Genomic DNA, 22,843 nt, shown 5'->3' with positions numbered 1-22,843 from the left:
CAGGGGATTATTCTCATAATGACGGTGAAATTCTGTGATTTTTATAAGTATATCCGGCTATCATCAGAGATGTGTCTTCATCACAGTTTATATTCTGATGAAGAGCTTGTCAAATATAATTTTCAGCTTCTCTCACGAGATGTCAGTGAATCCATCTCCAGTCGCTTTTTCAAAACCTATAGTTAAAAACGCAGGACATTTTATGTTTGTGTGTTCTTCAGGGTTCATAAATCCTCATGTTGCCGGTATTAAATTATCTTCCAAGTCTTCTGCTACACTAGTGTCGTGGCTCTGATGGCTGGTTGGTATACCATTTTAGTTCAGACTAAAATCTCAGCAGTAGCTGGATTGCTTGCCTTTTAAATTTTTATACAGATGTTCATGGTCCCAAGACACTGAATCCCTCTGAAATTGGTGATCTCACAGTTTTTCTCTGGCATCACCATGAGGTTGACATTTTGGTCATTTGTAACTTTTGTCACCCCCTCCTGCCAGTGAGTGTAATTACAAAAACACTGCCGATATATGCTTACGTAAAAGGCTCTACCATAGCCAGCCCGCTCCCACTGTTGTGGCTTTAAAACGGTGAATAAACTGTATATGAAATGTTTTACTTTAGGAATGTGATCAAATCGGTATGACAACACTTGGATAGTCTAGAAGGGCCTCATGATGGCATTTATTATCTATATATATATATCTATATATATATATATAGATATATATATATATATATATCTATATATATATATATAGATATATATATTTAAAAAAAAAAATCCCCATTCAAGTAAGCATAGAGCCAAAGGGAAAGTTAGCCGCCTCAGCTGGCTGAAATTACTGATGCACATGCTGCGCCCATATAATATGACCTCTTTGCATTCAGCAGACAGAGAGATTTATCTGGCTAATGGGTTTAATCAGGATTTATTTTTTTTGAATTGTTTTTTTATTTCACTTTATTAATCCCCGAGGGGAAATTTCTTCACTACAGCAGGCTCTCAGGGGGGAGCTGCTGCAACAGGCTGCCACTAGCCGGCGCCAGGTAACCTGACCTGAGGTGCATGTTTTTTTGGATTGTGTAAACTCATTTACATGTAAAAGCATTAACTAATAATTCAGCATGTTTTCAGTGTCATTGTGGGCATGTTAGTATGTCAATGTTGGCATTAAGCTCAAAGTACTGCCGGACAGCTTCAGTGGCATGATTTAAATGTCTTTCAATTATGTGCTGTAGCAATACTAAGAAGAATTGATTACAGATTGAGGGTTAAGGAGATGCATCATCAGATTGGGATGGAGTTGCGTCAATTTGTTTTATGGGGTCTGCGGTTGGTGGTCGGCACATTTCTGCTGAGTAGTGAGAGGCAGAACAGTAAATGTGGGACCAAACAGCTTCCCACAGAGTTCCAGCTAATGGAGTGGGAGGGATGTAGGAGGGCTGACTAATGGATGATGTTCTAGGAGGGCAAAATAAGAAATTTAGGAATGATCATAACCATATGGAGACTGTGTTTTGCTGAGAGGGAAGGAGTGAGCATAAGAGTAAGAACAGTAAAGGGAGGGTGACAGAGAGAAAAAGGTTGGGACGGGAGAAAGAAAGGGTGAAAGTAAAAGCCAGCGGAGGAAATGTCTTAGGATGTGTAAAAAAATAAGTAAGAAAGGATTAACCAAACAGGTCACCTGTGAGTGGAAAACTCTGTTTTCTGTTTGGAATTTAAGGAAAGACACTGTGCAGGGGCAGAGCGAGGAAGAAGAAAATAGACAGGAGGAGGGAGAGAGAGAGAGAGAGAGAGAGAGAGAAAAAAGGAAGTAGTCTGCTGTTTCACACACGGGTGGTGAAGTTGAGCCCCTCACAAGAATTCTCCTGGCTATGTCCGCCATCTGGAATGTCGAGTCACTTCCTCTGTCTGCCCTGCTCTCTAACGGGGTTGTCCTCTGCCTCTCCGCTCCCTCCCTCTGCTCTGACAGCATTCTGAAGAACCGCTGGAGACCACGCCAGGGCTGATGGGACGCTTCTGACAAGACACGCACACCAGCACACAAACATCCAGCATGAAAGTAAGACCCCCCCCCCCCCGGAGTAGCCTACATCCAACCAGACATACTCTAAATGGAATCTGGGCTCGGAAGAAGCAAAGACAACTCTAGTCATCAGCTGAACTTTTTGGAGGGTGTTGCTTTTCCCTTATATGGCAACAGAGCTGGGAAATCATTTGAATTAGTCTGGTTTCTGTTGCATGCCTGTCTGGTTTTAGTGCTGACTGAGTTCCATCTGGTGTGTTTCTGTCTCTGCTGTGTGCGTGCATGAGTGTGTGGGCGCCGTGTGTGCAGCTCCAGTTGTTTGTTTTGCCTTTCTTGGTTCTTCTTTCCCTGTTGTTTGCATGTGGGGCTTTTGTTTTGGGACCAGAGGAGGACTTGTGTTTGTGGTTAAGCTAGAGGCACCATCATTGCCTCATTGCCTCAGGGGTGGCTGCTTCATTCAGACTCTGCACCTCTCGCTCACTATTTTTCCTCTACCACCTCCGCCCTCCCTCCCTCGCACTGCTGTGAGGGTCTGTGTTTGTTGGAGCAACACACCCACCTGGATGCAACAGCTTGCAACCAAAAACTGAAACCGAGTCTCTCTACACAAGGATATTACCACAAAAGTGGACTGCAACTTCTGCTGAAGAGCAGGTCGTTATTGGAGTGGACTAACCTCACAATCAGCTGGATGTTTCTTCTTTCTTCCTTCAGTGCAACAGGATGTGTGACCCAGAAGGAACTCACAGGGATCCAGGAAGTGCTAGCTGATAGGGCTGCCTGTTTGACACTTGGCTAATGAAGAAAAGGATCATGGAGAAGTTTTAAACACCAACACTCTCTGTTGCTGATGACTTGATTGACAGACCTCCGGCGGGATGCCAATTTAGCAAATCTAAGTAAACTTTCATTAAAACTTGTGTTAGTTCACGTTCATCACCTCATGTGGATTATTTTTGTGAACATATCGCTCAGTATTGATTGCCATGGCTACGGCAGCATGGTATCATCGTGACATCAGCCGTGTGCACGCGGAGGACTTGTTGGCACGGGCAGGGAGGGATGGCAGCTACCTAGTGAGAGACAGTGAATCTGTGCCAGGAGCCTATGCACTGTGCCTGCTGTGAGTACACACGCACACACATTCACCTACTTAGAGGATGGGCAGCTGTCTCAGCTTTCACAATCAACCACATTTGCCTATGAAATGTAATTTTTTTTTTTGTCGAGCTATTATGATATTGTAGACAGTATATTCTGCATGAGTACTTATGGGGATTTGTAAATGTACATCTCTTGTTTGCAATAATTGTAAATCTTTGGTAGCAAAGAAAAAGTTTAGAAAATGTGACCCTCTGCCCTCACATTAAGTCACTTTTGCGAAGTTGTTGAATATTACTCGATATGTCTAATTATTAGTGTTTCACTCCTTTGAAAATATCAAGTGAATTTTTCAGTCATTCATTGAAGTAGTAAATACTGCGCTTTCTGAGAAGAAACATAAACCCCTTTGTATGTACAGCCTACCTAACTACCTACTTTTGTGAAACATTTAGATTTTGACATTTGGTTGACTGTTCATAAATTAATTTCAACAGAATGTCCCCATTTGATAATTGACTCAGCAGCTTCTCTCACCCTGTCTTATCCATCACTTTCACAATCATCTGCCAGCAGGCAGCAAAGGTGCTACTATAGCTGAAAGTGGTGCACACAGCATGGCCCCACTTCACATATCCATTCTCTCCAGATTAGTCAGTGTTCTGTCCAAATAAAGTCCATCTCAGCCTATCAGACCTTAACTTATGACTCCCTGTTTCCCCACTTACCCCTCTTTCTTCCCTGGGGCCTCTGAAAGTGGGCGGGAGCTCCAGCAACCGCACTACGCTGACTGCTCATCAGCCCAAGCCAGAAACATTCCTGAAAGCTGAGCCTGGCCCCTCCAAGTGCTCCTTCTTTCTCTTCATTCTTTTTACAGTATCTCATTCCTTATTTCATTAACTTTCTCTACAGCTTTGATTTGTATTTAGTCATCCTTCTATCATGGATCCACTTTGTTCATGCTGATCGATTAAAAGGATCATTCATCTTTATGTGCTGCCTGAAACAAATTCCTCTGAGGTGACTGATGTAGATGATGATCTAAGTGTCGTTTACGCATGTATAACTAAAACAAGACGCACCATTAATGATCTGTAAAACAACTGGTGCCTTGTGAAGAAAGTTACAACGGCTGGAACTCCAGCTAAAGGACCATGAAACTTTATGGCCCCTATTTAAACAATAAATTCAAATATATTTTTCCCTCTGATTGTTTGCATTGTAAAAATGTCCAATGCCAATAAAGGCTCTTATTTTTGTTTTCTAAAGGTTTCAACGTCATGTCCACACCTATCGTATTCTTCCTGATGCAGATGGTCTTCTAGCAGTTCAGGTGAGCCTTCGTCACTGAATGCTCTGCCTGGAAAAGGAAAACCAGTGTAAAGAACAACACAATAGATGCATGAAACTTTGGCACAAGCTGTACACACAAGGAGAAAACGGACAGTCAGAGGGAGTCAGAAGTATGAAAGAATGTTTTGTTACTGCTTTCTGTAAGGAAAACAGGAACATGTTTGTGTTTTCTCTCTGCACAGAGTATATTACAACTGCAGTGACTTTGTTGTTTGAATGGCATCTCTGCCATGTGGCTGCATGCTTGCTGCATGAGCTCAGCAGCACAGAGGAAAAATTGTTTTTATGTCCCAGAGATTCTTACTCAACCCACACACTGGGTCATTGACCAATGGGTGTGCTTATTTTGTTATGTGTATATATGGGGCTGTTTGTATTAAACATCATGAGTGTGTTGGATGTGGCAGAGTCTGAGCCGGAGATGGTATACGTCTGTTTTTGATACTTTGAGCACCTGGACCATGTAGTCAGCAGATGACCTAGTTACTATACCATAAAAACACACAACAGAAAAGATTGCAACCACAAAAGTACACATGTACACATTCAGTAGGTGAAAAAAGTGAGAGAAATAAACGTTTTTGGTGCCTAAACCACAAATCATCTCGGACTTTTTTTTTAACTGTGTCTGCATACTAAAGTCCAATAACTCGTTTAATAACGATTGTCTGGCAGTCGTTTTTAAGCCTTTGACTTGGAAAAATCCTCTGCTGTCCAATGAAGACCTTAAACTCTGTTGCTATTTCAGTTGTTTTTCCACTGCCATCGGTATAAACCTCCAGTACGTATTTTCCCTTTCTGGATCTGCTCCACTTACTCAGTAGTTGCATGCTTGCCTTTTTGTTTTTCCAAGAGGGCCATGGAGATATTTTGGGGCCAATTTTGTCTTTCACTGTCTCTTATTCCTTTTCATTTCTTTTTAATTGCTTTTCAAGAGATCCTTGTGGTAGAAAAAAATACTATTTGAAGAGTTCCTGGCAGAGCAGACCAGGTAGCTCAAGCCAAAAATCGGTTTCTTTCACCGCGAAATGAAAACAAAAATCTTCTAAAAAGAGGGCACAGGAAAAGAGCTCGCTCAGTATTGTGGTCTAATGTGCACCATGTTGGTTTTGTGAATGGTAGCACTGTGAGTGCGTATACCAGCACCTTCATTTCATCTTCAGTTTTGCCTGTACTGCTTTTAGTTCCACTGAAGTGTAGCCGTGCATGGTTTTGTGGAAAGTTTGAGAGGAAGCTTGTCTTCTACTTAAATGTGTGAACATATGCATGTATAAAACTTCCTTGCCAAAAGACATTTGTTTTTGTGGGGCCTTTTTAGATGAACTGGGAATGTTAGGGTGCAGTGAAACATAACAGAAAAGAGCTCCTAGACCTAGGAAGTAGCTGTCAGTGCTGTCACCTCTCCTTTGGGCCACAGAGCACAGCTTTCTGAATCCCTCTGGGACGCCCTATGTGACTTTTTCTGTCATGCAAATACATATACTTCTGCTTTGTTCTACCAAGCAAGATTTCAGAGGGGCGGGGGTCCTGTGTGAAACATCCACTAACAAGCAGATAAAGTATACAAGTTAAAACTGGTCAGTTATATTATTTGAAGTCCGATATAGGACAATTTATAGGCATTAATTAAAAGGTCTAATGTTTTATAGTTATTATCACCTTTGTTTCATAAAAGGTTTAAGATGGAAGAAGATTATAAGGATAATATAAGGAAGTAGCAGTAGTTTTTATTTCAGTCTTTGTAGAGTTGAATAAGTTGTTAGTACTATAGACCTCTATATCGTGTGTGAATACACACATAACCTTTTAGCTATGTATTTGTTATTACTGCTGCCTGTACTTGAAGCACCCTCTTTCAAAAGTGAAATATTTTTTACACCGCTTTTTGCAGTGTTTGTCTCTTACGATCTACATTGCATTTATTAACTGTTTCTGTGGCCTTACCCGTTTATTATGAACATGCATAAACATTCATATGTAGAGGTCATACAATGAATGTGCTGCTGTCGTGCATGCGTGTTTCACAGACAACACAGGGGGTGCAGGTGAATTGTTTCCGGACGCTGGAGGACTTGGTGTTGGGGTACCAGCATCCCCACAAAGGCCTGGTCACTCCTCTGCTCTACGCTGTTCCCCGTGATACAGACACAGGAGATGAGAGCTCAGGTGGGCCAACAGCTGTTACCACCAAAATGTTAAATAGGTTTTGTTCCTACAATTAAATATACAATGACGATGATGTATTACTATACATTCGTGACCCAGATGCCTGCCTTCCTAACCTTTTAGATCTCCTTAACATATTCGGTACATATTCAGGATACAAACAAAATATGCAAAAAACTAAAATATTTCCATTCAGCTACAAATTGTATAGATTCAGGAATTGGAAAAACCAAGTTATTACTGCTTTCTAATTAAGAACCTAATTATATAATACAATTAATAGTACGGGCATACACTGGTTGCTCCAAATCAGTAATCTCAAAACTTTACCAGGGAATTACAAAGGACAGGGGAACTACCACAACCTATATTAAGGAGAGATGGGAGAAAAAATTAGAAGATAAAATACCCAGTCAGCAATGGGAGAACATGTGTGAAACCGTTTTTTCTATATCTTGATGCTGTGACATCACAATGTATTGGTGTGAATTTGGTTGGAAGAATCTTGTTTGTTTCTTTGTTACTCCTAAAATGAAAACATATTTAACTACAACAAACCATACATGCTGGAGAAATTGTGGGGATGGAAGTGCAAACCACTACCGCATTTTTTGCACCTGCCCCAAGATACAAATATTTTGGGAAAACATTTGGAGAATTATGCAGCATATTCTTGGGCAGCAGATCTTGTTAACATGTAAGTCACTTTATTTGGGCAATCTACCAGAAGGAATAACAGGAAATGACAGATACCTCCTGAAAATATTAACTGTTGCAGCAAAAAAAAAAGCAATTACTTGTAAATGGTTACAAACCGACCCACCTTCAGTAGAAAACTGGGCTGAAATCATCAAAGAAATTCATGATATGGAAAGGCTGACTCTTCCTCTGAGATTAAGAAAAGACACATACTTAGCAAGATGGACAAAATGGATCAAATATTTATCAAAATAAGGAAATCGACTGGTGACTTGACCTCCCTAACCTCATGCATGTTTTTTCTTTTTTGATGTTGTTTTGTTTTTTCGTGTCTCTTAAAATGTCAATTACTCTCCTCATGCAGGATGCTATACCATTTGTGTATATTTAGATTCAAGTTTAAATAATGCTGTGTACAGACCGCTTTGTATATATTCCTTAATATCTGTTTGTTGGACTAAAATTATGGTTGACATAAGTGTCTGGCAACCCTGTTGATGTGCCGCACTGTTGTTTTGATGTGGTTTTCTTTTAGTTGCATGGCTTATTCTTTTTTTTTTCTCATAAAGAAAACAATACAAATAAAAAGTGGAAAAAAAGAATATACAATGAATTTTAAATTTAATGAATGCTCTAAGATCTTTGTCTTAGAGCTGCAATATTCATTCCTTATTTTTGGTGTTCGCACAGATGATGAGAAGCCACCTCCTGTTCCAGCCTCTGTCAACACAGCCCCTCTTACAGGACCCCCAGCAAAACCAGCTCCTCATACCCCATTCCTGGATAAACTGCAAGAGCTGAACACATCCAGGTATTATTGTTCAGCAATTTTTTTTTAAGTAATCAGTTGTTCTCTCCATAGTTCCTATCAGCATGCAATCAGCAATTGAGGTCTGCATTTTTGTATGATAGTAATGGATAAACTCATACGTGTGATTGCTGGTCAGCTTGGGACTTTTTATTGAACTGAATTGTGAATTGATTTATAGTGTCACATTAATATTCACTGCAAATTATTTTTTACTGACATGCAACTACAATCAAGCACAGCAACTGCTTCTGAAGCACTGTTCCCACTTTTGACTTTTTTGTCCTGTTAATAAACAACACTGATTTTCAGTCATATCTGCAGTGTGCTGAACTACTGCTCTTCATCTGCTCTGTTTCTCACAAGTTCTAAAGAGTTTTTTTTGCTTGCGAATCAAATTTAAACTCACAACAGAAATAGCTTTTATTCATATCCCATATTATGGTATGAATTCTGCCTGTTTTGTTCGTTAACAGTACTGCAGGTGAGGTGATTGGCCTGCTCAATGACTACCTCTTCAGTGAGCTGCCTCTCGACATTGAGAATGTGCATAAAGGAGCAACAACACTATGTCACCTCAAGCGGACTCTGAGTGCTGCCTGCCAAGGCCTGAACAGGTTAGCAGCATTCTGCACTTTATTTTAATGATGAACTTCAAGTGACCAGTAGTTGCAGTTTCTAAAGTATGGACTGTAAATGTTATGAACTACTGCTGAACATCTTCATTGTTCACTACCTGCAGTATATAGCATATGTTAGGTGATTTGGGCTATGGTTTTAATTTGTCTATTGATTTATGATGATTAAACAAAAATTGTCCATGGATCGGTTCTGCAGTGAGATTGATCTGACTCTCTCAAGTCTGGAAACCCTGGCCAAGGTCTTCGACCATCCAAGCTGTTCTTTAACACCCACCAAGGCACAGGTACTATATACAAACTGTGACGTATACTTTTACTTGAACAACAATGAGCTGTAGTATTTCTAAAATGGTTACCCAGAACTTTGTGGAATAAAACTTTTGTATAAACTCATTTACAGAAACTCATTGTGCATTCTGTCTTCTGTTTTGGGAACAAGGGTCCAGAGATGGAGATAGACAGCCTGTTGTGTAAGATTTCAGCTCTGGTCAGCCTACTTTCTTCGTTGGAGAAAAAGGTTTGTTTATGTTAAGTAAAACTGCTGCTGAGCAGCTGAGAAACTCAAACACTAGAAAAATTACACAAGATATATAATGATGGCTTCTCTTGGTAATGCTTGTATGGTCAGTACATGGGCCATAAAGAAACAACTGCTGTTGTCAAGATTTAAGCCAATAACTGAACTCCAGAAAGAAAGTTTATGAACAACTACTTGGCAGCACTCACTCTATTAGCCAGAAACATGTTTTCATATCTACAACAGCACTGCTTCTACATTTCTATTATTACATATCTTTACCTGTATCACCAAAGGTAAACAGTAGTTAGTTATTGAGTGCTGATGAGGTTTTCATAATTACAAATGAAAAACGCAAATCTTGTTTGTGATAGAGAATACTAGTTGGAGTGTAACGCTGCATTATTCTCTGCCATAAAGGTATTAAAAGCGTTACAAGATGCAGTGACCAATCACAACCTGGCAGTGCAACCTAGCCCGCCCCATCCTGAACCGACACCAACCAGTGTAACACCTGTGAAGAACAATGTCAGACAGCTGCCAGTCCACTCTTTCCAGGTAAATCAGTGTGAAAAGGCACTTTATCATACAACCCAAAATATTGTCAAATTGTCCATTATTGAGTTACATTTGAAAACACAAAGCGAGAAAAATCATGTGATCTCTGACTCTGTAAATGTTTGTGCAGGTGAAGATGGTGAGGTATGGCAGACAAACTGTGTCTGTGGATGTGGACACAGGAGTGCTGCTTTTTGACAGGAAGGCTGGTTCATTTGGTATAGAGAGGGTCTCGCTTGACAGAAGTAAGAACATATTTACATTGTCTTACTTGAAAACATATTTTATAATTATATACTGTATTTAATATCTATAATTGCCTTTTGGCATGGTCCCTGTCTCTCAGTCCTACAGATTGTCAAGTTTCAGAGCAGTCCAGCCAAGGTACGAATGGTGGTTGACAGTCACCATAACACACCGCGGGAGATGACGTTTGAGAGTGCACGGGTAAGGCAAGATGATGAGGCTTCATTATTTCCTGTAATCCACGGTTTCCCTTAACGTAATTCACTGTCATGTCTTTCAGAAATGTGACTCCTTCTGCCAACTGCTCCAGCTGATGAAATCCAGGCACTCTCAGCGGAGTGAACCTGACGTGCTCTCTGTGTTTGTTGGCACCTGGAATATGGGTAACCATTAATGTGATGACAGTATTTTTCACTGTCAGGCAACAGAAAACACATTGATGCTCAGAGTTAGAGTAGGGGGGAGTATTTTGATTTTACTAATATACTGTGTTGTTTTGTGTCTGCAGGTGGCTCCCCTCCTCCTCGAAGCCTGCAGTCGTGGGTGACCTGCTGTGGTTTGGGACACACACCTGATGATTCAACCGCCTTTCTCCCACATGATATCTACGCTTTGGGGACTCAGGAAAACCCTCAGGGGGAAAGAGAGTGGACCGAGCACATCAAAGCAACACTTCGCAGCTACACTCATATTGACTTCAAACAGGTAATTCTCATTTTACCAACTTTTTTTCAACTTAATTTAGTGATCCTCATGCCTAAATGTGGAGTATTATCCATTAATCTAACATTTTCAATAGAAAAGAAGATTCCCTCATTTACATGCCAAGAATAGATAAAGGGCTTCTCTGCTAAAGCAGCTGCAACAATCAATTATTAGAATAATTAAAGGTTTGCTGATAGGATAAATTGTACTGTCTGAGGAAATGTATTTCAAAATCAGTAATTTTGCATTTGTATCAAACATCACTTGTTTTGCACACTGATTACTAAATAACTGTTTTACGAACATTTTTATTGTTCTTATTGATGTATTACTTTTTGTTTTATACACCATAAATATACAAACTAAAAACTTGCAAAAACTATTAACATACATAACATGTATGTTAACCAACATGGATGTTGTCATAAGAATTCCTGTAACCATCAACTCTTATGATTTTTAAAAATATGAGTTTTCAAAACAAATCTCACCTCCCAAATGCGCCTCACTGAAATGTAACTTAGTTCTCGAAACAGAGTTGCACCTCTACAATACAAAGATTACCTTTTCATGGTCTAATATTATGTAATCTAATGTGACTGTTCTTTATTGTAACATAAAATACAAAACTTCTACAGTAATGCCTCTGGTCTGACAGAAAACAAAACATTAGGCTTATATTTTGGAACAATTTATAATATATGTGTAATTTTTTTTTTAGACGAGTTAGGTGAATATCTACTGAATATGTTTTGGCTCAGGGAAAATAAAGAGGAGAATGATATGCAGTAAAGTTTGTTCGGCTGAGAATCAATCAGGGACTCACTGCGGTCAGCATTTGCATTCGTGGTATACACCCACATTTATGTAAAGCTGTCCTACAAATGGCCGTATGTCAAGTATGAGGAAACTCATATTTTTCAGTTGGTTGGAAAAATTTCCAGCAGGATCATGTTTTTACAAAGATGTGATCTGGATGCGTTTTAGTCTGACTTTAAGAACCATTCAAAATCTGCTGAGAAAACTGTAATTGTGTGTTGACTTGTTGGAAGCTGTTGTAATTAATTGTAATGTGGAACAATGTCCTGTAGGTGGCAGTGCAGTCCCTCTGGAATATGAGGCTGGCTGTGTTTGTAAAGTCGGAACATGAGAGTCGCATCAGCCATGTGAGCACAGCCAGTGTGAAGACTGGCTTGGGGAACACACTGGGTAGGCTGCCCTGCCTGATTACACCATCCCAAATATACATGGAGCAAATATTGAAAATGTACAATATCACGGAAGACAGTAAAATTAATCATGTTTGATTAGCAAGAACAAAGTATGTTTTTTTCAACCTGGAGGTTTAAGGTTGACTATTTCTGTTGTTTCAGGAAACAAGGGAGCTGTCGGGATCTCCTTCCTCTTCAATGGAACATCATTTGGGTTTGTTAACTGCCACCTGACCTCTGGAAGTGAGAAAGTCCTGAGGTACATTTTGTGTTTAAGTACAAGAAATATATGAGTGCTCCTGTGTCATTTCTATGTTGTATATGAAAAGTTATTTCTGTCTTGCAACGTATCAAATGTCCAGGAGGAACCAGAACTTTGTGGACATCCTCAGGCTGCTTTCTCTGGGTGACAAACAGCTCGGTGCCTTTGACATCAGCCTGCGCTTCACCCATCTCTTCTGGTGTGGAGACCTCAACTACAGGCTTGACCTGGATGTGCAGGTCAGACTGACTCTTTTCATTTCTGTGTGATGCATTTTTCTCTTTTTGACTTAATAGTATGTGTGGAGAGTTAATTGGGAAATCCCAGACATTGATGTCACTGCTTCTTTCTGGACCTCACTAACTCCAGGACATCCTGAAACATGTCTCTAAGAGGGAGTTTGAAGAGCTGATGTGTGCAGACCAGCTGACCCGAGAGAGACACAAGAGGAAGGCCTTTCTCAATTTCAGTGGGTTTCAGTTGTTCTGTATTGGAGGCTCTAGATACTACATGTGACAGTTATTATATAAGCACTAAAATACTATTTTCTAATCATGAATGAAATGCTAAATACCAACAGTACTTTTTTCTTTTGACTGGGCTCTACATTTGCGTGTCTTACTCTGCTTTTTTCCTCTGTTCATCGTGGTCAAGAGGAAGACAAGATTGCATTTCCACCCACCTATCGGTATGAACGGGGCTCTAGAGACTGCTACCTATGGCAAAAGTACAAGACCTCAGGGGTGAGACATTTCTTGTAATGCAAAAGCACGTCAGAAAAACAGAATAATATATAAAAAAAAAACAAAATCTGTCAGGCAAAAGACAGACATTGTATACCTACAATAAAAACAATATCTACATTCAAGTGGCTTGTAGAATAACTTTACCTACATTGAGGTTTTTATCCACACTAGTTACATGGCTCTACGGATGTCAAGGTTTAACAGGGTGACTCTGAAATCTAATATCCTTTACATACATTTTTGTTTGTTTATTTTCTAAGTAACATTTTCTGGTCTGTAGCTGTCATACTTTAAGCCTGTAGGTTTATTGTCTTTGTGACTGTTCACTATAATACATGCAGTTCAACTGAGTACACCTACAAAGAAATGACCTTAGAAGCATTCTAATTATACACAACTTAAGATTTATTTGTAACTTAATCCTATTTAAGGGGTCTGTTGGGATAGGTGACTGTGACAGCACCTGCTCTGACCACTAAAAATAGTAGGTGAAGAATTAACCTCCTGTCTAAAACAAGAATGTCTGGCATAACAGGAATGAAGGCACCCTCCACTGCACGCACTGTTTATATATGTGGTCATTTCACTTGTAGACCTGACAAACATGCAATTTATTGCAGATTATATTTTAGCTAATTTTGTCTCTGTAGGTGCGAGTCAACGTTCCATCATGGTGTGATAGGATTCTGTGGAAGTCCTACCCAGAGATGCACATCATCTGCACTGCATATGGTAAGATATGGAGACTAGAAAATAAAATTTCATAAAGCTTTAACCGGAAAAGGAAATTATTCAATAAAGCATACGCATAATGTGTAAAAGTGAAGACTGAGCAGTGGTTAGGGCTTGACAAAGATAAAGGATTTCGGTCGAATGCATAGCACTGTAAAACGAGAGCAACTCTGAGAGCAAATAACTATCAAACCATGCATCCTGTTCTGTGGTCCTCAAAGAAACGGAGTCATTTCCTATGTCAGCCTGAAATGCTGTTTCTATCTAACCCCAGCAAAACATAGCAATCACTGTGTTGTAGCGGAACCATTTTTATGTTTTGTAAATGACCTTTTGCTGACAGCTCTTGTCCCTGTTGTTGCATAATTTTAGCTACAGTGTTGTTTTTGCAATTATAATAATGAAGTAATATAATTGTTGGTCTCTCACCAGGATGTACAGATGACATCTTCACAAGTGATCACTCACCTGTTTTTGCCACCTTCCAAGTGGGAGTGACATCACAGTCCAGCTCCAAAACAGGTGCTGTCATTGTTGTGGCACTTTGGACACAAACAGATGGAATATGATTGGATCCTATCATTAAGTGAGCATTATTGTCCCTTCAATTTAAAACAGATTCAAATTCCAGCGTGGAGAGGGCCTGGATTGAGCTGGAAGGCATCGAGGCCATCGTGAAAACAGCGAGCAAAGCAAAGTTCTTTATTGAATTTCACTCCTCGTGCCTCGAAGGTATGTGACATGTCATAAAGACATTTTTAGAAAGTATTCTGCACCACAGAAGTGGAAATTAATTCATGTGTTTCTTGGCAGACACACGACGCTCCAGTGAGAATGACTCACAGAGCTGTGATGTTCCCAGGTTCCTCAAACTGGCCTGGTCCTTCAAACAACTGCCAAAGGTCAGAGGCTCAAGCCCATTTGGAAATGACTGAACATACTGTTTGTTATTGAAGTCTTTTTGTTAACTTGCGGTTTCTTTATATTTGTCGTAGCTACTTCCAATTATGTCTGACATGGAGTATCTTCGGGAACAACACCTGCTGTTGTCTGTGAAGTCATGTGATGGGTTTGAGTCATACGGTTGGTCTCAGGGAAAATGTATTTTCTCTAATTAAATATGACATTTAGAATTTCCCTCCATTTTGATAATGCTGCTTATGAGTGCCCTTAAAGAAAATGCAATGTAGTTGTTTATTGAATTTTCCCGATTAATATCTGTCAGTACAGATAACTCCATTATGTTTCTTTTGTAAGATTGGCAGATTTCAGTTTTACTTTTCTGCAGCATAGAGCAATGTACAAAACAGTATTCAATTTATGGAGCTCATAATGCTGAAATTTTAAATTTGAAAAACTAATTTAGGGTATTATGTGCTTTTGAATAGTTTTATTGAGAAAGTTTAATGAGAAAGTTATTGAGAAAGTTTTTTCAACTTTTCAACTCTTTTTACAGAAAGAACAACATATTAAAGAAAATAAGCAAAGATCACTGTATTTTGATCAATTGTGGTAAATGTAATTGTAAGTTGCCTACATCAGCTGTACCTGTCCCATTCAAGTAATCAATAATTTAAAACAATTTGTTTTAGGTGAATGCTGTGTGGCTCTACGCTCACTTACTGGTGCATCAGAGCAGTTTGAGACATTCTTGAGTCACCGAGGTGAGGAGATGGGCTCCATACGAGGACGGGTCCGAGTCCATGTGCCCAAAGATAGGCGAGAGACGCGTGAAAAGATCTATGGTGGGTCAGCAACAAATAGTCTTTTCCAAATCTCTGCTTTGCTTTGCACTATCACTTCCTACTAAACTTTCATCTCCACTGTCACTTGTGTTCTTTGACTCTCCTGTGAGTCTTACATTGCTTCCTCTATTTGGTTCCTCAATGATCCCTGGCTTGGCTTTACACTTGCTGGTATCTACCGACCGCTTCCTCTTTTGGCTCCTGACCCTGACCCTGACCAGATGCTTCCTGAAACAGGACAGATGGGTATTATGCCACCAGGTCAGGCACGACACACACAATCAGCTCTATGCTGTGTGGTTGCAAACTGGCACTAGCCTTTGGCTTACATGCACCACACACACTTTGAAGAAGTATCACAAAATGAGTTGTTTCTTTCCTGTGATTTGACTTTTTCAGAGTGGTTCTGTTTTGAGAAAGATGATAAAGGTCCTGGGAGGGGAAACATGTCTCTTGCATTGACACAGACCCCAATAACCAGGTGAGGACCTCTTCATGTTTGAGAGCGTCAGTGTAAAGCAGCAGAAAGGAAAGGTTGGGGTTCAATGAAAAATTCTTCCAGTTCTCAGCAGTGTCACATACCCTCTTTTCCAAGAGCAACATTTTGTTTTTGAGGTTCATGAATTGTTTTGTGGTTGTGAGCACATTTTTCCTATATTTTTTTCCTATATATAAATGGAGAAACATATATATATATATATATGTTTCTCCATTTTATCAAGCATATCATTAGATTCATAGATTCATGTACCACTGCGTACGATTATTTTGCAAGAAATTACACTTTCTTCAGAAATTTGTTCTCAATTGTTTCGCTCAATAGCAGGGGAAATATCGAGATCTAAATTATTTTTGAAAAAATACCTTTTTATGCAATTTGTTTTTTATTTTTAAGGTTAAACCACTGAGAATGTGAAGTAAATATTTTATAAATAGAATTTTTCACAATCACTGATATTTTTTGGCCAGTAGGCAACAAACATGGCTCAAATTTCCTCAGTCTGGCAAAAATGTTGGGACACTGCAATGCTACATCATTAGGCAACTACACTGGTCAATCTAATATGTGCAGGTACGCTTTCCTCGTGGAATGCAATGTGAAATGAATGTGATATATCTGCAGTTTTCCTTGGGATTGTTGAGTGGGATTGAAACAGATATTAAATGCTTTGCCACCAAGATAATTTAAGAGCTTTGAAGGAGAAATTAGTAGGATTTAGTGGCATCTAGTGGTGAGGTTCCAGATTGCAACTGACTAGCCCTCACCTTCCTCTTTCAAGCGTGTCAGACAATCTATGGTGGTCGTGAAACTGGCGTGAAAGGCCCTCTGTAAAGTCTGCGTTTGGTTTGGTCCCTTCTGGACTACTGTAGAAACATTGCACCCTCTGTGGAAGATGACCCGCTCCATATGTTGATATTAAGGGCTCATTTTAAGATAATTACAACACAATGATTCTTACTGAAAGGTGATTATACACTAATGAAGACATAATTAGGAATAATATATTAAATTTCTGCTAATAGACTCTCCTCAATCTTGCCCACTGAACCTTTAAAGTTCTGTGTCAAACTATAACAAAGTGCTACGCCGTGTTTTGGTGTCTTATAAGGCGTCAAACTGGATGTATTAGTCAAACTAGTCTGTTAGATTACATTTTATTTTATCATTAGCACTTGTAGCCGCATGCCCGAATCAGTGCAGACATGTACTTTAGCTCAAGGCCACGTTGGTCTGAATGCTTGTATAGTTATCAGCTAGTGCAAGGGAACACATTTCAGAGTCTTGTGAAGAAAGTGAGTGAGATTTCAGGATGTATTAAAATTTGCATGTTTTTAGTTGGCAAAATTCAAGATTTTTTTATTTATTGCAGGTCCTCTGCGGTCCCTCTCAAACTGACTCCGAGCAGCTACACCAACCCTGCCTACTTCATCTTTGAGGGTGTGTCAGTGGCACGCCGGGTGGAGGAGGCTCTCCCCCAGCGAAGGGACCCTCAGGTGATCTGGTCTGGTAATGAGGCCTTGCAGCTCCCAAAAGTCTCAGGGCGTCAGGGTTTTGACAGGAGACCCTGTCGCAGATCAGATTTTACAGAGATTGAAATTCCAGCCATCCTCCCCCAATACATTCCAGGCAGTGACCTGCAGACGTCCCAAACCAACTCGTCTTATCAGCTTTTCCCAGCCCAAAACCCCTCTCCCATCCCTCCACCCTCAAGTACTGCCATCTCACAGACTGCACAACCCAGAGAGAAATACCGAGGTAAAAACATTGTTCAGGACTCCATCCAGCCCGAAAGCAACGTAAGGAACTTGTATATGAATCACTCGGCAATCATCAGGGAAAAAGGCAGAGGGAATAAACACCAGCTTCTTCCAGAAAGGACCAATCCTATCCAAGCAGCCAAAGCACCGTCAGCTTTCCCTTACACCACCACTCACATTGCTCGCTGTAAGGCCACCGCTTCTTGGATGGTGGATCAGCAGCCACCTGGGCCGACAGGAGACAACTCACTCACTGCATTGCAAATCGCCAAGTCCCTCAGCGAAGTTGACTTCTTCCCCTCAGATCAGAGAGGCCCATTCCAACCCAACAAGAGGCCACATTTTAGAAATGGCCCCTCCGTGCATGGAGAGAGGGGCTACTGCTGGGAGAAAGAGGTATGACCTTGCTCTCAGCAACACATGTTAAAGCTTGTTACTCCAGGTTCTTTGTAAATATTATGTCTACTTCTCTCGATCCAGGTGTCTGTCCTCCAAGGTGCACCAGAGACGGTGCGGGAGCTTCTCAGCACCCTTGGTCTCCAAAAATACACCCTGGGACTCAGCCTCAATGGCTGGGATGATCTGGATTATTTCAGGTAGAATGAATTGAGACATACATAGGCTCATTATTATAGTGCCTGTCATTTCATAGACACAGAAATAATGTGATTACAGTTACGACACAGATTTTCTGGCTATACTAACGGCCAAAAACACCCAGTATCCAAATTTGAACAAAGGAAAAGGAGCTGGTGTGGACCTGGTTTTAAACATCCCACAGCTGAGTGTGACAGCTTTTGCAGTGCTAATGCAAACACCAGTCTCTCAAAATGCCCCCAAACATGCTGCTCTTCCAGCATTTAAATATATATATAAAACAAAATCTAAACCAAAATAGAAATTAGATGAAGTGGGAAAAAGCTAATACAAGTGAAAAGAAAATTTCAATACATTTTGAATTTTCTGAGAGCCAACAAGAAGCAATCAGTAAGAGGAACTTGGAGCATTTACAGTATGCAGAAATGTAATCATTGTGACATTGAGGCTGCTGAAAAGACATGATTTACCCACTTAATGCAAACACTATAATTTGCAGTGATAAATGTAACATGAAAGATGTTATCACCAAAAGTGTTATTTGTCCATCACTGACTTCCCTACTTGTTTTTGTTTTGTTTGTTTTTTCAAAACACAACTTGCTTTCTGAGTTAAAAATATGAAAACATGATACAGGTTCCTTAGAAATATGGATGAATAACCCCACCTCACAGTCTCATATGATTCTTAGTGTATAGTTGCTGGTAGAGATAAACTTGGTGTTCACAAGACAGTTGCAGTAACCAGCTGAGGGTCAAATCAAATTACAACCGTGCATGCGATAGTCATCAGTGTGAGATGAGCATTGCTGTCAGGTTAGCAGCTCGAACCTCCTACAAAAGGGCTAAAATAAATCCACTCACAGTGTTACCCCAGAATGTTTCCTTCCTTTTTGAGCTGCAATGGAAGGATAACATCACAAAAAGAGAGATACTTTTGATAACCCTGACTCAACAGTTTGATATGAACTTTGGAATAAAGTTTCAGAATTGATGGAATGTAATCTTCCCGTGGAGGCACATTTAGAAACAAATCTTTTCATGGCCACTTGAAAAGAAAGAATGTTTCCAGCAAGGAAAAAACTACGTCAATGTACATATGGGTATGTGAATATTGTTTTATGGCTACCTTAAAAAAAATATTTCACATTTTTTTAAAGTCAAAGTATAAATGAAAAATACTATGTTTCTCCCTGATATATGTAACTTCTGGTATGTGTATAGGGATGCTGACTCCACATGCATTTACAAAAACGTACCAGATTATAGAATGCACAGTTACAGTAAATCAAACTGACTCATAACTGTGGATTTCCAATCACGTGAGATTCAACACTATTTGTCCTCCACAGTGGCATCACTGAGGAGGATCTATGTGCTGCGGGAATAACAAACCCTTCACACCGACGCAGGATCCTCGAGAACCTGCCCAGGAATTGGAACTGACATGGAGAGATGAGAAACATTGATGGTACAAATCCTTGTCATCTTCTCAATTAGAACTGGAAGAACTATTAGAACTGTATGAAGGAGAGGCTGATTGGATTTTCAGTCACATCACTTGGACTTTTATATGATCAGTACTGTCACAATAGGTTTGTCTGTGTCAACCACAGCACAGAGAACATAATGCAGGAAGTACACATTGCACAGTAGTCTGCCTTATTCATCTATATATCTTGATAGATAATCAAAAGGTGACATGAATGAAAAGCCTTGATGTGCATCTCCAGTTAATGACACACACAAATACTGTTAATGATTTTGAGCTCTTATTGCTATTGTTTTCAGTGATTTTTAAATAACTATAAAAATATAGTCCTTCAATTTCAAGTGTTCACTCCAGGCTACTATTTACCATCCACCTTCATCCTTTCTACTGTGTGCCTCCATTACACGGCTATTGTTGAACCTGGACCTAAAAGCCCTCTATTAAACCCACAGAGCATAAATCCATCCATATCTACTGGAAGATTGTCTGCAAAGCTGGTATACAAATACCCGCCATATGTCATCTTGTTTACTTTCTCATAACGGTTAATATCATGTCACTTAATCAGCACCTGTGTCCACTGTGCATGTTTTATGCAACGTTTATAAAGTGCATAAAGCAACTCTTGACTGTCACCGAGCAATCGCAAGTGTCGTTTCATGCTGTCAAACTATGGCAAAAAAGAGAAGTCTCGTCTCTTGCTTCCATTTTGGAGCATAGTTCACATATTCATACGGTCCTGTACGTACAAGGGGGATTTGTTGTGAGAGGCAATGCAAGTCTCTACTATGAGTACAGAATTTTTATCTTTATCAGAGGAAAATATTACATTTTGAGACAATTCTTTTTTTTAATCGGTTGTCGGATCTTCCACTTTGTCTTTACATGTATTGTCTTAATACAGAACTTTAAAGCAATCCATGCTGGATAGATGATGCTTCTCTATATGTGGAAGCACATACTGAGAATTACCGGGTAGGATAAGCCAAGCATTGTGGTCTTCATTTCTAACAAGTTACAGAAAGTTGATGTCTCTTTTCTATTTTTGCACTAGTTTTTTTTTTTTTTTAAACTGTTTGTATTTTACATTTTTGGTGAAGCTACTGTAGAATACTGAAGTCATTCTTAAAAACTTTCAAGAAAAATATTTATTTAGTCTAGATGCCCTACAAAATACATATAACTGCATCAGTTACTTTTGTCCATACAGGACACCTGAAATAGATCGTCGGGTCTAAATCCTGTGAGTTGTATGTGTCAGCTCACCTATATATTATAATAATAGAATGCAGAAGAAAGAGATGAAACAACTGTGAGTCTGATCCTAAACAACTCCTGTGTGAGTGTCTGTCTGTTTTTCTGCTTATAGCATTCAGTTGAGGTAGTTACTTTTAGGACACGGCCAAACACGTCGATTGAGAGCAGGTATGTGTCACTGACCGCTGAGTCAAGGCCTTACTGACTGTAGTGATGTCATCAGCTGTCGGGGTGCTGGGAAGTTTCAGCTACATACAAATTGAAGGAAAGTATTGAGTTTTATTTTAAAAGCGACATGTTTCATTGAACAGGTGTATATTTGGACATAATAGACGGTCCCTCATGCAGCAGCATGTTTCAGGAACAAAAATATATCAAAGGACTAGGGAAATGCATCAATTTTAGAAAGTGACTACGTGTACTTCTTAAAATGTCAGAATGTGCTTTTAAAAATCCACAAATTTGTTAATAATCTGATAAAGGTTCGTGTGTATGTGAACATGCAGTCCGTCAGTGTTACTGTAAATCCCTCCACCCTCCACATTGAGAGAGGAAGAAGAACATGCTTTGTCAGTGTCCCACTCACATTCCAGACATCTAACCGACAGAAACCCAAACAGTACACAAACACAAAACCTCACACTGCTAACAACAACCTGGCCCATTCACACAGAAACACACATTACCACAAGCACAGCACAAAAAAATCATGACTGCATCTTTAAATGAGGTGAAGGGGTCAGTTTTATATGTAAGGGACTTGTATTAACTGTTTCAGGACCATTTTATGTTATGGGTTCTAAAAAATATATCTCCAATTAACTTGACAACAAAGATTTATCTGCAGTGAAGCCTTCTTGGCTCTGCTTGGTTGTCTTTTACCAAAGCAGGACAGTTGACAGCAGTTTCACACTGAGCTTCACAAGGACATGTACTCTTTGCATACCGACAGAGTCATATTTTGTTCATCTCATCGTAGATCACAGAGGGGTGATTCAAACCAAAGGTGCTCATTGACTTTAGTTTATTGGACTGGTTATGATGATGTTTGCGAATGTGAGTCACTCAAACTTATTTTTTTAGTAACTTATTAAGTAAAGCCTCATCTCGGGTTTATTGTCTGTCTCCAACAACAGCGCTGCACATCCTACTTGTTTTTATTTCTTTACGATCAGACTTTATAATTCCACACCTTGTCATGTGAATCTTTGGAAGAGCCCCAGATGACGAAGATCACTGAGGAGATGAACCAGTTAATCCCTCATAACTCCTCAGAACAAATGTTGCCTTTATATAACTGCTATACAGGCCACTGTACAGCTGTGCAAATATGAACTTCTAGAACATTTCAGCACTATTAAGTGTTGTCATGGGAATGATTTTCATCACAAAGACAAATAATACCAATGGTGGAGGAATTATTAAACTCTTTTACGTAAGTAAGTAAAAGTGGTGGCATCACAGCGGAAGACATCAGTACAGATAAAAGTTCTGCAAGATGCAGTCTCGAAAATCAATGGCAAACACAACTATCAAATACGGTATAAAAGTAATCAGTGTTTAAAGTGCTTGATCATTGTCATGCCATTTTTAAATTAGCTGTAGGTTACTTTATTGTTGTGGCTCCATAAGTGACAACTACTTTACAGGATGTGCTGTTCATTAATGTAATTTAAAATCAATGGAATGAGCTTCTCACTTACTAGACCATAAGTAATAGGAAT

General features: G+C 39.6%; 1 protein-coding gene across 4 annotated transcripts in view; it reads left to right on the top strand.

Moving 5' to 3' along the window:
- The window catches only part of inppl1b (inositol polyphosphate phosphatase-like 1b), a 32,148-nt gene extending 11,651 nt beyond the window's left edge, over positions 1-20,497 (top strand). For 2 of the 4 annotated variants that reach the window (XM_069171782.1, XM_069171781.1), the window contains 27 exons: positions 1,972-3,148; positions 4,396-4,459; positions 6,507-6,645; positions 8,035-8,155; positions 8,629-8,769; positions 8,990-9,077; positions 9,233-9,310; positions 9,731-9,868; positions 9,999-10,113; positions 10,215-10,315; positions 10,395-10,497; positions 10,623-10,819; positions 11,911-12,028; positions 12,193-12,289; positions 12,393-12,531; positions 12,662-12,761; positions 12,947-13,035; positions 13,689-13,770; positions 14,203-14,292; positions 14,389-14,502; positions 14,584-14,672; positions 14,766-14,853; positions 15,363-15,515; positions 15,915-15,996; positions 17,387-18,170; positions 18,255-18,370; positions 19,723-20,497. In XM_069171782.1, coding sequence (XP_069027883.1) covers positions 3,012-3,148; positions 4,396-4,459; positions 6,507-6,645; positions 8,035-8,155; positions 8,629-8,769; positions 8,990-9,077; positions 9,233-9,310; positions 9,731-9,868; positions 9,999-10,113; positions 10,215-10,315; positions 10,395-10,497; positions 10,623-10,819; positions 11,911-12,028; positions 12,193-12,289; positions 12,393-12,531; positions 12,662-12,761; positions 12,947-13,035; positions 13,689-13,770; positions 14,203-14,292; positions 14,389-14,502; positions 14,584-14,672; positions 14,766-14,853; positions 15,363-15,515; positions 15,915-15,996; positions 17,387-18,170; positions 18,255-18,370; positions 19,723-19,816 — 3,657 coding nt within the window. In that variant the 5' untranslated portion in view covers positions 1,972-3,011 and the 3' untranslated portion in view covers positions 19,817-20,497. Of the gene's footprint in view, positions 1-994; positions 1,061-1,971; positions 3,149-4,395; positions 4,460-6,506; positions 6,646-8,034; positions 8,156-8,628; positions 8,770-8,989; positions 9,078-9,232; positions 9,311-9,730; positions 9,869-9,998; positions 10,114-10,214; positions 10,316-10,394; positions 10,498-10,622; positions 10,820-11,910; positions 12,029-12,192; positions 12,290-12,392; positions 12,532-12,661; positions 12,762-12,946; positions 13,036-13,688; positions 13,771-14,202; positions 14,293-14,388; positions 14,503-14,583; positions 14,673-14,765; positions 14,854-15,362; positions 15,516-15,914; positions 15,997-17,386; positions 18,171-18,254; positions 18,371-19,722 lie in introns of all 4 variants that reach the window. The other 2 variants (XM_069171779.1, XM_069171780.1) reach the window with 2 other exon arrangements.
- The last annotated feature ends 2,346 nt before the right edge of the window (positions 20,498-22,843 follow it).

Source organism: Embiotoca jacksoni, unplaced genomic scaffold (genome assembly GCF_022577435.1).
Source record: "Embiotoca jacksoni isolate LCO1_2020_lvr unplaced genomic scaffold, fEmbJac1.0.p SCAF_5, whole genome shotgun sequence".
Taxonomy (NCBI): Eukaryota; Metazoa; Chordata; class Actinopteri; family Embiotocidae; genus Embiotoca; species Embiotoca jacksoni.
Note: the sequence above shows the minus strand (reverse complement) of the source record. Positions and strands in the feature narration are given on the sequence as shown.